The sequence below is a fragment of the Podarcis liolepis genome (assembly GCF_965112155.1).
Source record: "Podarcis liolepis genome assembly, chromosome: 7".
Taxonomy (NCBI): domain Eukaryota; kingdom Metazoa; phylum Chordata; class Lepidosauria; order Squamata; family Lacertidae; genus Podarcis; species Podarcis liolepis.
In genome coordinates this window covers 65,138,235-65,153,253 of record NC_139561.1, presented here as the reverse complement: position 1 = coordinate 65,153,253, position 15,019 = coordinate 65,138,235, and the positions used below count along the sequence as shown (strand labels likewise).

At 42.9% G+C, this 15,019-nt stretch overlaps 1 protein-coding gene across 4 annotated transcripts in view; it reads right to left on the bottom strand.

The window, feature by feature from the left end:
* The window catches only part of NIPAL3 (NIPA like domain containing 3), a 30,976-nt gene that overhangs the window by 13,064 nt on the left and 2,893 nt on the right, over positions 1–15,019 (bottom strand). Inside the window, exons 2-7 of one of the 4 annotated variants that reach the window (XM_083511862.1) lie at positions 13,842–14,971; positions 13,293–13,479; positions 11,162–11,428; positions 6,005–6,073; positions 5,724–5,895; positions 4,437–4,496 (exon numbers count right to left, since the gene is read on the bottom strand). In XM_083511862.1, the coding sequence (XP_083367988.1) occupies positions 4,437–4,496; positions 5,724–5,895; positions 6,005–6,073; positions 11,162–11,254 (394 nt within the window). In that variant the 5' untranslated portion in view covers positions 11,255–11,428; positions 13,293–13,479; positions 13,842–14,971. Of the gene's footprint in view, positions 1–4,436; positions 4,497–5,723; positions 5,896–6,004; positions 6,074–11,161; positions 11,429–13,280; positions 13,480–13,841; positions 14,972–15,019 lie in introns of those variants that run through there. The other 3 variants (XM_083511863.1, XM_083511861.1, XM_083511864.1) reach the window with 3 other exon arrangements.

Sequence of the window (15,019 nt, the reverse complement as noted above, 5' to 3'; positions counted from 1 at the left end):
AATGGGAGGAGTCATGGACTAGTCCATGTTATTGATGACTGGTGAGTTTGATTATTACTGGCTGGTGTGTGGAAGGGATTTATGAAAGAAAATTCCGGTTTTAAATAGTTTATTATTATTTTTTAGATTTATATACTACCCTTCATCAGGGCAGTTCACAAGATAAAAATACAAGATGTATAAATGGTTGAAATAAATAAATGCGTAATGGCTATTTGTAAGGGAGTGAGCATGAGATTGTGAGGATGGTTGAATGTTATTGAGAGCTTGATTTTTGTTTAACAACTGCACACACACAGACACACATTTGTTTTGCAGAATTTTATAACAATTTATAACAATTTCATAACAACTATGATTATAGTTAACATATATGGATATTGTGAGTTTGAGAGTTTGTTTTGCATAGCAATTCTGACATTTGTATATATGTGCACTCACACTTTTCTATTTCTTCGAATTTTATATGGCTATGATTATTGTGATAAATACAAAACAGCATAATATCTATATACTTTGATTTTCTTCTTACTGAAGAATGGTTGAGATTGTGTTTATTGTATACCTAGGCACTTGGATTTTATTAAATGCAAACCACTTTGAGATCTATTGATTGCTAGTGGTATATAGACTACTCAGTCTTTTGCGAGTACTGTGCTATTTGCCATAAAAATGCTAAAATTCTGCGAAATCCAGAGTAAAATAAAGCTAAACTGTTTTGGTTTCTGTAACGATGTGCAAAACTCTGAAGAAAATTCATGCCAAGTCTCTCCAGTAGTCATAGATGCAGAGTCATAAATAGCAATTTCATACATATAGAGAGCGACAGAGAGAGAGAGAGAGAGAGAGAGAGAGAGAGAGAGAAATTTTATATATATATAACAAAATCCACCCTGCACTCTGGGACAAATGCAAACAACTAGCCGTCTGGAGAGCTGAAACTGAGACCTCACATAAGACAGACAGACACACCAACAAACTCCACAAACTAGAGAAACGCCAGAAGCCCAGCCACCCTCCACAACAACCCATGAAACAAACAGTACATAACATATCAGACAGGATCCTCACCCCAACTGAAACCAAAGTACTCTCCAAAGGTTTCAACTTTGCAGTCGCCCCGAGACGCATCCCCACGGAAAACATCATATGCGGAGTCGAAGCTAGCCTAACCAAAATCGACCCAGATGAAGCCAATAAAATCAGACTTGAAGTCACCAACATCCTCTGCTCCAGCAAACCACCCAGAAGCAATTTACACATAGAAGAACAGAAAGCACTCACCAACCTGAGGAAAGACAACAACATAATCATTCTCCCAGCAGACAAAGGTAATGCCACTGTTGTGATGAACACATCGGACTACCAAGCAAAACTATCAAATCTACTCCAAGACCCTACCTACCAACCTATAAAAACAGATCCCACCACCTATCTGGAAAAAACCACCAAATCCAAAATAAAAGCCTCTCCTATCAGTGAAGAAATCCAGCTAAGAATCATCCCCAGAGAAAAATCATCCAGATGCCCCAAACTCTACGGTCTCCCCAAGATACACAAAGAAGGAACACCACTCAGACCAATAGTCAGCTCCATAGGCTCACCTCTACAAAATCTCGCTAAATTTCTCGCTAAGCAACTTCAGCCCTATGCAGAATCCATCGCTTCACACGTTACTAACTCCTTCCAGTTCATAGAAACAATAAAGAAGCAAAACCTACATCCCGATGACCTACTTGTGAGCTTCGATGTTGTATCTCTCTTCACTCAAGTGCCCATTAATGAAGCCTTGACAGCCATTCAAAACAAATACAATCCCCCCGAATACATCCTGGACCTGACCAACCACTGCCTAACCAACACGTACTTCATCCACAATGGACAAAGATACAAACAGATAGAAGGAGCACCTATGGGATCACCCCTCTCACCGGTCATCGCAAATTTGTACATGGAACACTTTGAAACCAATGCTTTAGACAAGTCAGAACACAAACCCAAACTTTGGCTCAGATATGTTGACGACACCTTTGTAATTTGGCCACACGGGAAAGAAAAACTAGATAGCTTCCTCACACATCTCAACAGCCTACACCCCAAAATACAATTCACTATGGAAATAGAAGCCAACAACCAACTTCCCTTCCTTGACGTCCTAATCTACAAAAAACCTGATGGCTCCTTAGGACACACTATCTACCGGAAAAAAACACACACCAACCGCTACTTACACGCACAATCACACCACCACCCTGCACAAATAAACTCCGTAGCCAAGACTCTCATCTCTAGAACCAAACGCCTGGCTGACAAAGACCACTTGACAACTGAGTTACAGAATCTCTCAAATGTGTTAATCGCCAATGGATACCAGCAAAACAGGGTTACGAAGCTAATCCAAAAAGAAACACCCCCCAAAAACCAAGACACAGAAGAAAACAATGGCATGGCCCTCCTTCCTTATATCAAGGGCACTACAGATAAAATTAGCAAAATCCTCCATAAACACAATATCAAAACAGCCTTTTGCACCAACCAAAAAATAGCCAATATCCTCAGAAACCCCAAAGATAAAATCCAGTTGGAAAACCAAGGGGTCTATGAAATACCCTGCAAAGTCTGCCCAGCCACGTACATTGGACAAACAAACAGACGAATAAATGCACGTATCGCAGAACACAAGAATGCCGTCAAAAAAGAAGAAAAAACCTCCTCTCTTTTCCAACACATGAAAGAAACAGGACACGAAATTAATTTTGCAGATTCCAAATTGCTCTTTAACATGGAACATCACCACAAGAGAATAATCATGGAAGCCATCGAGATAGAGAAACACCCTCACAACATGAACAAGCGTGACGACACGTCCCGCCTGCCAGACATCTGGAAATTAGCCCTCCCCACAAAAACCGACACCAGAACCAGAGGCACACAGAACGCCATCACCAATCAACCACACCAGACCCAAACCCAGACCCTCTCCACAGATAAATTACAGACTCCATCCAGTAGCCAAACCATAGTGGCACCTCCGGATGCTGCACCCCTCTGCAATCCCTACACAGATCTGGCTGGCACAGGGCACAAAACCACAGCTCGCCCCTATACACGAAGCCAAGCCAGAGCACAACTAAGTGCAGTACAGCCATCTTCTCAGAAAAACTCTTCACAAGCTCAAGAGGTCAAGACACGAAAGCTTTAGCAACTAATCCACACTTAATGACCCACCTAAGTGGTACTCAGAATATCACTCAAGAAATCACTCAAGATATCCCTCAAGTAATTAAGGAACAAAAGAAGAAAAGACACACTAACCTGGGAACTTCCCCTCTGCCCAGAACGTTGGAGGCTGTATACCACACCCCCTCAACAGTATTTATAGGAACTCAAACACTGAGATCCTGCTCTGTTCCAGTAACAAGAAGCCGAAAGCACCAGCCTGAAGATGACGAGTGAGACCTCGTCGAAACGTCGCCTAGACACCCCAACTCTTACACGGGAAGACACCCGAAGACACCAAAACCTGCATATATATATATATATATATATATATATATATATATATATATATATATGCTAGATAAGAATGGTTCTGAACATTTAAGAATACTGCCAGCAGTGCCTGACATTTTCACTTCTCAAACTGATCCTGCTCAGAACCTGTTATGCAAAAATTGCTTATGTTCAGTTTTATATATTCCTGTCTCTTCCTGATCCTGTAAGGCTGGCCAGCAGTATTCATTAACTGAATTTGCTTTACTGCGTTGGGCTGCTGACACAGAACCCACTAGATGGTCCAAGTGTCCCCTTGCCTGGCCTTCTGCCCCCTCTAAGCCTCTGCATACACAGAGACCTAGATTTCATCATGCACCTTAAACACCCACCCAGTTTAATTAGAGCTTAGAAAGGGGGAGGGGACACCTTAATGTAACTTATTGCTATTTTATTTAATGGCCACATGATCTTCAATGCCCATCTTGTCCAGGTTGTGCCACCCTAGCTACCGCAGCTGGCTCCATCAGGCTCCCTTCCACCAGCTTGTGCACAGTCCCTGATCAGAAGGGAGACAAACCTCCAGGCAAAGGAGTGCCTGCAAACTCCCCCTTTCCTCTTATTCAGGCTCTCAGTGTGCCACAGAACTACTATATGCAGGCAGCTGGGCTAGCAACACTCACAAATTTAAGCTCTGCATCTCCAAAACAATGAAAAGCTAGCCTGCCCTCACAAGGTCGTTCCTTACAAATTAGCAGCCAAGAAAGAAGAAAAAAGCAATTTGCAAGAACAACGGGAGCTTCCAGGACTGAGTGCCAGGAACCAATTCTCATCAACTTGTGCACACATGCAGAAGAGAGTGAGGAGGCAGCAAAGGAAAAGCAGCAACAGAAAGCCACATTCTACGCCGGAGCTAAAAAAGTATTTTAAAATCCAGAACTTACTCAAGAAGTCTTTTGGCTTCCATTTTTCCTTAATGAATATGATTCCAATGATTGCACTTGCTAAGTGAGAAAATAATGACAGGTGAAGGATGTTACTAACACGAGGAAAAGTAAAGTACTTATATAGCTTCCCTTTTAGGGTGCAAACCCTTGAAAAGGCAGCTTGCAAAGCCAGCAACAAACAGAATACATGTAAGTACAAATATAAACTCTCTCTCTATATATAAATAGCTATAAAACAAATATAATCACAAAATAAAAACATAACAAACATAATATAAAGGTAAAGGGACCCCTGACCGTTAGGTCCAGTCATGACTGACTCTGGGGTTGCTGCGCTCATCTCGCTTTATTGGCCGAGGGAGCCGGTATACAGCTTCCGGGTCATGTGGCCAGCATGACTAAGCCACTTCTGGCGAACCAGAGCAGCGCACGGAAACGCCATTTACCTTCCCGCCGGAGCGATCCCTATTTATCTACTTGCACTTTGATGTGCTTTCGAACTGCTAGGTTGGCAGGAGCAGGGACCGAGCAACAGGAGCTGTCACGGGGATTCGAACTGCCGACCTTCTGATCGGCAAACCCTAGGCTCTGTGATTTAACCCACAGCACCACTCGCGTCCCAAATATAAATATATAAAGTAACTATAACACAAATTTGGCATGACTTGGGTCTTATTTGGCCCATAACGCAGTGCTCCCCAAATGATGGCCACCTATCCCACAGCTGACATCATATGTGACATCAGGTGTGGGGCTGGCAGAGACACAGTTGGACTGGTTGCATGAACAAGTTTCCCCGCAGTCAATCCCTGTAGAAAGCAGCTTTGTCTGCCCTAGGCTTGAGTACTGGGCTGGCAAATCCCCTTGCACTACACTTGGAAAACACCATGCAGGGGATTTTCAGCAGGTGGGCAAGACAAACCACCTATTAATCAATCAATCAATCAATCAATCAATCAATCAATCTCCTGACATCATTATGATGTCAGGAGATTGATAGGTGGGGTGCCCCACCCACCTGACAAAGTTGGGCTGCGACCTGGCCCACCAGGCCAAAAAGATTCCCTACCTCTGATATAATAAAATGTTCTAAAAACAGACCCTTAAGTTGGAGCACCTAGAAAAATGGTAAGGATTAAACATTAAGACAAACTGGAGGCTTGTGAAATGTCACACACATATGTATTTATTTAAGAAGAAGGCTACACTCTGCCTTCTGTGTCCCACTTCCCCTTCCCCTATAAGCTTCTTAAATAAGACAAACTTGTGTGAAGATACGTTTACCTATAACAGACACGGCACCAAGTGGCACAATCAGGGAAAGGGGTGCAAAGGCATAGGCAGAGAAGACCCCCAGCTCCCCCAGGAACAGCAGGAACAGGCCACACCACCATGTCTTGGTCTTGAAGTAGGCCCGATGGTCTTTGCAACCCGCCAGCCGGATATGGCTGTATTTCTAAAGAGAGAAGGGGAAAAGGCAACAAGAAGTCACAGTGGCATTATTATTTTTTTGCTGCTGAGGTTTGCTCTGGAATCCTTTTGCTTTTGTTTCCCCCACTGCTCACCTGGAGGTTGAGTGCGATGCTGATAACGAGGTGTCCAAAAATAGCCAGCAGGGCACCAATCAGGTTTTCCTGCAAGAAAAAAAGGATATATGCAGGTATTAGCTTTCTATCCCACCTGCACATACAGAAATATGCTTGACTGGCCAAATATGGATAAGGCTTGATAACATGGGACTTTCTTCCGAGTTGACATGTACATGTCTGTGACATAAGTAGCTATCAGTCTGCAGGCTTAGGGCAGTTTCAAAGTAAATAGTCAAACAAATTCAAATTCTGCCAAGGTGGCTTACAACATCATCACAACACTGTGCCAAAGGGCAGCAAATTCAGCCACCAATCGCGGCAACGGGTTCTCTCCTACCTACTAGTCCTTCCCACAATCCCTTTCCCCCTGAGCTGGACAATAAATTACAATAGCCCTGGAGCCATTTAGCCCAATCCCTTTCCCCTCTTTTTATTTAGCTCAATCCTTTTTATTTCCCTCTTGTTGGCTAAAGGGAAAGAAGCACAAGAGTGCTCCTCACTTCCATCATGCGGGCCAGAGTCCAGCAAGGTGATGGATACGGCAAATGAACTGCCTTCAGTTCTCCTGGGGGCCAATCTTAGGATTTAGGGACGCGGGTGGCGCTGTGGGTAAAACCTCGGTGCCTAGGACTTGCATGGTTGGCGGTTCGAATCCCCGTGGCGGGGTGTGCTCCCGTCGTTCGATCCCAGCAAGCGCAACCTAGCAGTTCGAAAGCACCCCCGGGTGCAAGCAGATAAATAGGGACCGCTTACCAGCGGGAAGGTAAACGGCGTTTCCGTGTGCTGCGCTGGCTCGCCAGATGCAGCTTGTCACGCTGGCCACGTGACCCGGAAGTGTCTGTGGACAGCGCTGGCTCCTGGCCTATAGAGTGAGATGAGCGCACAACCCTAGAGTCTGGCAAGACTGGCCCATACGGGCAGGGGTACCTTTACCTTTACCTTTTTACTCTTAGGATTGCACTGTTAGGCTGAAGTTCTGTACCCCTTACCTGGGAGTAAGCCCCACTGGACTCCATAGGACTTATCTCTGAGTAGACATGCACATGATTATGCTGTTTTAAGCAGACAGCAGCCTTAGTGTGGCTTAAATGTTCTATTCAAACTAATACAAACCTTTAACTTGAAATTATTTTGAAGACCTGACAATTCAGTCAGTTACACAATTCAACAGTGTATACCGTGTATTCCATAGTGGGTGCCTCAAAAATGAAATATTGTATAGTTGGAAAAGGTTCAGAGCAGGGCAACCAAAATGATAAAGGGGATGGAGGGACTTCCCTGGGAGAAAGGTTTCAGCCTTTTGAGCTTTGTAGCTTGGAGGAAAGGCGAATAAGAGGAGATATGTCAGAACTGTATAAAATTAGGCATGGCATGGTGAAAGCTGTGGTCTAAACCACAGAGCCTAGGACTTGCCGATCGGAAGGTCGGCAGTTAGAATCCCCATGACGGGGGTGAGCGTCCGTTGTTCTGTCCCTGCTCCTGCCTACCTAGCAGTTCAAAAGCACGTCAAGTGCAAGTAGATAAATAGGTAGCGCTCCAGCGGGAAGGTAAACGCCATTTCCGTGCGCTGCTCTGGTTCGCCAGAAGCAGCTTAGTCATGCTGGCCACATGACCCGGAAAGCTGTCTGCGGACAAACGCCGGCTCCCTTGGCCAGTAAAGCGAGATGAGCGCCGCAACCCCAGAGTCAGCCACGACTGGACCTAATGGTCAGGGGTACCTTTAAGACTAAAACTCGTGGACACATCAAATGAAGCTGCATATTAGAAGATCCAGGATGGACAAAAGAAATGTACATCTTCTTCACAAAGTGTATCATTATGGAATTCATTCCCACAAGAGGTAGCCACCAACTTGGATGGCTTTAAAAAAGGGATTAGACATGGAGAAAGATATCAAGGGCTACTAACCCTGATGGATATGGTCTACCTCCACTGTTGTAGGCAGCAAGCCTCTGCTTACCAATTGCTAGAAACAACAGAGGGGAGAGTCCAAAGGCACTCAGTTGGCCACTTTAAGAACAGGATGCTGGACTAGGTGGGTCACAGGCCTGATCCAGCAGCGTCTTCTTATCTTCTTACGGGGGGGGGGGGCTTAAGCCAGAGACTGGTGAAGCACACTGGACAGCACCGCAAGGAACAGGAGCATGCAACACCGGAATGCTAAATTACTTCGTACTGTCTGTCAGTAGTATGTTAAGGTAATATCCATACACTGTCATGTGCTTTTGTCTGGCTTAGGACACTGTGGAGCAGGCAGAAAGCTCAGCTGACCCCCCTTTCTCATGTCACCCCAAGTCACAGCCTCCCCTCCAACAGTCATGTCGGGTAGAAATTTCTCTGTGATGTTTTTTTTCTCCATGGGAAAAAATCCTGTGTATTGTTTCAGAAAAGTTAATTAGTAACACAATGAAGGGATACAATACCCTTCAAGCTGTGCTCTTTCAAAGATGTGATTAAGGGTTTTTAAAAAATGTGACTATCCCTAGGAAGCATATAACCATGTGTGTAAACACAAAACCTATGTATATTTATTTAGGCTATGTGTGTAACTAAAAGATAAAAAGGAACTCAGATATCACATGCTAAATCAGATACTATTACATTTAGGACCTTAAAAAAATGAATCTAAGGCTGTGTACACACCATACATTTGAAATGCATGACTTTCTCCCTCCCCGAATCCTGGGAACTAACCTCAACAGAGCTACAAATTGCAGCACCCTTAACAAGTCAAAAAAACCCAGGTTTCTTTTTTTCTGGTGTGTGTGTGTTTTAAATGTATAGTGTGTACTCAGCCCAAATTTACACAGCATTGTTGAGTTTTGGGGGGCAAAGTTGTTGAGATTTCTTTGCAAAATCTCCGTTTTAAAATACTGCAACTTTTTATAATGATGTGTTTAAGTGTTGGAAGTTGCCTTGGATCCCAATTTCGGAGAAAGGCGGGATATAAAAATATATTATGAAGAACTCATCATCACCATCATTATCATGTTCATGCACTGCACATCAAAACTGTGGTGCAGCATAGAACATAGAAGCATAGATTTGGAAGATTTGAGGATCATCTACTCCAAAACCTCACAATGGAGGAATATGCAGCTGTCCCATACGGGAACTGAACCTGCAACCTTGGCACTATCAGAACCACACTCTAACCAACTGAGCTATCAACTGAGCTGATGAACAGGCCTGAGGGCCTCCCCCTAAGACCCAAGAATGGAATGACAACAGCAGCAGCCCAAGCGGCAACTTACTCTGGCTTCTATAAATGTATAGCAGATTCTGCTGGTTTCTTTGCCAGCTTGATCTTGCAGGTCAGCGCAGAGGAAACTTCTTCCTTCCCTGCACTGATCCTTCTGCTCATTTCCAGGCAGCTCTCAAATGCAAGGCAGCAGTGCCAAAGCAGAAATTAACCCCAGGTAGGCCTTCACCACACCATTTTAAAAACACTAAATTAAAAATTTAAAAGCACAGCTTAACTGAGACCAATTTAGGAATCTTCTTCACGGAAAGTACTGAAGTGGTGTAGTGGTTACAAGTGCTGAGCTATGTCCAGGGAGACCCAGGTTCAAATCCCCATTTAGCCTTGAAGCTCCCTGGATTGCCCTTGGAGGACAAGAGGAACCTACAAAACAGGGTTGTTGTGAGGATAAAATGGCAGAGAGAAGCTTGTTTGTCACTCTGAGCCGCTTAGAAGAGGAACATACCGTATTTTTCCGTGTATAAAACTAGGTGTTTTTTTTAACCAAAAAATTACGGTAGGTTTAAAATTGGGGCTCATCTTATACATGGATAGTGCTGAGGGGTGCTTTCTTAATTTGGAGCCCCCCAAAATAGTCTTATACATGGGGGCATCTTATACACGAAAAAATACGGTAATTAAGAGCTCTGGCGGTCAGGTCAAAGGACCAACCTATCTAGAATCCTTACAGATGGTTAAAACTGCAGTAAAACAGACTAAAACAAATTAAAATGCCTACAAACTTTCTAAACCTCTCAGCAGGCTTGTCCTGTTCTCACAGTGGCCAACAGGATGCCTATGGGAAGCCCAGAAGCAGACCTGAGCACAACCACACTGTCCCCTCCTGCTGTTTCCAGCAACTGGTAAACAGAGGCATATCGCCTACAACCCTGGAAAGCAGAACATAGCCAAGAGGGTTAGTAGCTACTGATAGCCTTTGCCTCCATGCAGGCTAATCCTCTTTTAAAGCCATCCAAGTTGGTGGCCATCTTTACCTCTTAGTGAAATGAATTCCATGGTTTAACTATGCACTATGCGACGAAGCACTTTCTTTTGTCTATCTGTCCTGAAAACATGACTGTAACCACTTGCAATGGGGAAAATATGTAATAAATCAAAGTATTTTTTCTGCAGGCTTGGCTATTTTATTATTAATTATTATTATTATTATTATTATTACAACACATTTGTTCAAAAGTTAAATACAGCTTAGTCCACTGCCATAATATCACAGAATGATCACTCCAATCCTCAATCCGTTCTCACTGTCATAATGGCTTGCCAAATACATTCAATAGGAACCCAGCTACCAATCTGGTTTACTAGGCATTGGTTTACTAGACATTTTCAATTAATATATCCCCTCCACAAACACCTTCTATGATGATGATGACATTAAAATATCCTTCAATAAAAGAGAAAAAAGGGGACCAGATCGGGTTAATAACAGCTGGAGCATTGCTCTATCAGAATACCTCACATACCATTGGTGGCATCTCCAAAAAAGATACCTTTAACATGATGCTTTTTCACTTCCTCCACACTGACTTTCCTTTCAGCCTCCTTTCTTTTAGATATTAAATATCCATTTAATAAATGAATAGAAATTGAAATTAATAGCTGTGAGGGTGTTAAACGTTTTTTGTGTTTGCCAGCCTGAAAACCTTCGGGTTATTGAATAAATAAACTATTTGGTATATATTTTGGTAAATATTATGATCTTTCTCAGAAAACCTTGAGAAAACTGGAGGCTGGGTAAGAAGGCTTTCATTGTAAATGTCCAGCAACTCACACTCATTACTTTTTTCAAAACAAAACAAAACAAGTCTCTTTACTTGCACCTTTGTCCTGCAGCAACCTCGATAATAATCTAGGATGGAAAATAACTTTACCTTGTAAGAGAAGGAATCCTCATGAGCTAGCCGTGGTACAGACAACGTTGCAAGCGGCTGGAGCTGTAGACCAGGGCCATTTTCTCTCTCCATTTTGGTTTACTTATGCATTCCTTTCCCAGTTTGCTTCTTGCTTAGTTATAACTACAGCAGTTCTTTAAACCAACCAGGGAGCAACTGGATCCATCTTTCTCCTCAGCATTTTGCCACTACAGGGGAGCCATGATGGGGTGGGACCAGGTATCTTGTCCGTTGTTGCTCTGCTTCCTGCACAAAAACAAAAAAAAGGAGTGTGTGGGGGTTTACTCTAGAAAGAGACACACTGATGACCAGATGTTTCTGAAAAGCTTCTGTTTCCTGGTCACTGGTAAGAGAGCACCGATGTAGCATAGAAGCCATGAACATGCTGCACTTCGCACAGGGCTCCCTTTGAGACTCCGCTGGAAGCTGTAGCTGGCACAGAACACAGCACATATGACACCTGAGGAAACTGTATAGGTGCAGAAAGTCCCAGGTTGAATTCCCAACATATTCAGGCAGCACTGGGAATACTCCCTGTCTGTAACCCTGGAGAGCGGTTGCTGGTCAGTGTGGACAATACTGAACTAGACAGACCATCAGTCAAACTCGGAATAAGGCAGTTTCTTATGTTCGTCAGAAGCAAACATACTGATGATTTCAGTGACGCTTATTCCCATGTAAAAATCTAAAGGCAAGCCAATTCCAATAATGGTCCAATTCGGTATAAGGCAGCTTCCTATGGGTTTCACCCGACAACACTGTCCAGTTCATGTAAGGACATTCTGCTTGTGCAGTGGAAATTTCCCTTCCTCTTCATCCCCTTCGCACACTTCTGAATTTGTTCTGGGGTTCCCCATACCTTGTGGAGCAGATGGTGGAGGGAAGAGAAAAAATTCCTTATGCCTGGGGGCGGGGGGAACGGAGCTCTGGTTCTTCAGATATTGTTAGTACTCCAACTCACATCAGCCTCAGCCAACATTGCCCATGAACATGGGTGATGGGAGTTTGAGTACCAACAATATCTGAAGAACCACAGATCCTTCCCACAAGCCCTAGGGAGTGATCTAATTTAGCATGTTTATTTTACTTGTATTTAGCAAACAGGGAATGCTCCAAGGTGACTTACAACTTGTCTATTATTTGGAATTGGCAGCCGGTTTCTCAATTTGATTCCCCTACTTCAAACACCAACGTGGCAGAATTCCTTGCCTACAGTCTATCCCCAGTTCTGAATTCTAAAGTTCACTAATCTCTGTAGAGCAAATAACTGATTTAGGCATTAATCCAAGTTCACATTCAGATAAATATAACGCACTAAGTAATATACCAAATATAATCCTCTCTCCCGCCCCCGCTTTCACAGCAACTCTTCTGTTATGGGGTGCAGGGAAAGCAAATCAGTGATCTCTATCACAAACTCTTTTCAGAACAATTCTGTGTCATTTACTTATTAAACATATTTATGGGCTGCTCCTCATATAAAGTATCAGGGCATTGTACAACAAAATTTACAAGTGCAAAAAACACAAAATACCGTAAAAATGCAGAGGAATCGTGAAAGTGAAAGGCACACCTTTAAAAAGTTTAAACAACCCAACAGGCCTGCCAGTGTAAAAAAGTATTCAAGTGACGTCTTAAGGATGCTTGCTGGAAGAGTGTTCCACACTTATGGGACCAGCAACACTAAATGCCCAACTTGGCTGTGTATGCACTGTACATTTTAAAAGCACATCCCACCCTCTACCACCCCAAGATTCTTGGGAACTATAGTTTTCCGCTCACAGTTACAACTCCCAACACCTTTAACAAATTACAGTTCTCAGGATTTGGGAGGGAAGTGGCTTTACATGTATCATGTGCATGCAATTCTAGTTGGTGCCAAACTTTTGAAACACAGGGATTAACTAATAGCGCTCTATATTTATTCATTTACCAAAAGTGACTGGGTCTGGTACTGTATTCATTTTTGTGCAGCATGGCAACTCGCACAGCTCTACTGTTTTGCACTGTTGGGTGTTTTAGCCCCAGTCTACATAAAAATACATTTTCCTTCTCCTGCCCCCTGCCTTGTATTTAATGGCAGATATATTATGTATACCTGCGCACTTACTGGACTGACCACTTAACGCATTGCATGACGCGAGCGTGCTGGGCCTCCGGCTCATGAAAGCCACAATCAATCGTTTTGTCTTACAAAAAGCACCACAAGATACTCTGGGTGGCTTTCCACCGTGATAGACTTAACATCGCTTGTCCCTGTGGAATTGGCCTTTATGTGAACATTCAGGATATGTAAACTTCTCAAAAAAATAAAGAAAAAAGGACCGAATAAAAGGGAATAAAAGAGGTAGAATAAGCAGGTGGAATTAAAAGCAAGTTTTCCTCCCTCTTACTTCCTGGTTAATGAAAAGTCACATTTTAACTTCTCCGTTTCTCAAAAGCTTGAAGGCTACTAACAAACAAACGAAAGATCACTTTGATTATCTATAAATTCATTTGTTTGTTTGCTTTTTATAGTAGCATTTAGCAGCGAAAGCACGACTGAATTATTAAGTAAGACTGCAAACATCCAGGAAAAACATATTATTTCAAGTGCATTCATTTCTAAATCCAGTCCAAAACCCCATTTCCCTTTACGAAAGCACCCCGAAACACTCACCTTGTCTTCGTCCCGAGGTGGGCGTATGTGTTATCTAGCCTTCGCAGCCAGAAAGCAGAGCACCCAAAGCCCTAGGAATGTTTCTTTCCCCGCAGCTGATGGAGCGCTTGGAACGCAGGGCGGGGCTTCGCTCCTCAAAAAACAAGCATCCTATTTGATCTGGACACTGCCACTCACACACACAGGAAACCCCGATCAGGCAAGCCATTGGCTTGTGTAATACGGCATTCTTAAAGCGACCGGTTAAGCTTGCTTGAAGTGTGCAATACTGTACGTTCTTGTTTGTGAGGAGGCCCCTAGTGGCCACCGTTGGGAACAACAACAACAATCCTTGAGTCGTTTGCCTCCCCACTCGGTGGCGTCCCTTCTCAAAGCATTCTTTTGTTCTATTTTTTATTTTATGTATTTGGTTTTAAACCACTGACAAGCTATTTGCTATTTTATATATTTGCAAATCGCTTTGAGACTTTTTTTTTTGTAGAAAGTGATTCATAAATGCAATATTATGACTTTTGAGGAACCAGCCTGATGCAGCAAAACTCAACTAAGAAGCTTGTCACAATTTCCATAGTGTGGTATATGCGTCTTTAGTCTTCTGCAGCAAAGCACAACAAATGAGTATTGTGTTGTGCGGCGTAAGCTTCAGGTGAAATAAAATAAAATATGCATTATGGCACGACACAAGATGATGTGTACGCAGTTGACAGCTATATCCAGTTAGGAATTTAATGTACAAAAACTAAGCACAATGTACCTTCACAACATCAATGATAAAAGAAATCAGATTGGTAATGCTGGGTTCATTCACCTACAGTGGGAGAGGAAACCAATGCCTCTATTCTGACCCAAATTAATGGAACTGAACTTCTAGGTGAATTGTAATCAAGCACATTCACATCTGAGTCTCCCTTTGAAATCCCTTTGTTCAAGTAGCATCATCGGTAGCAAGATGCTGCAGTGAACAGAAGTGTTGAACTTATTTGAGTGTGTGGATTATTATTTTTAAACAATCAAGGTGTATATACATCTTATGAAATACGTAAAATAAGTAAAATGAGTTTTATCACACACTGTGATAAAGGTAACAAGTAATATTCAATCACTTAAAAACCTTGAAAAACAATGTGATACTGTGGTACCTCAGGTTAAGTACTTAATTCGTCCCAGAGGTCCGTACT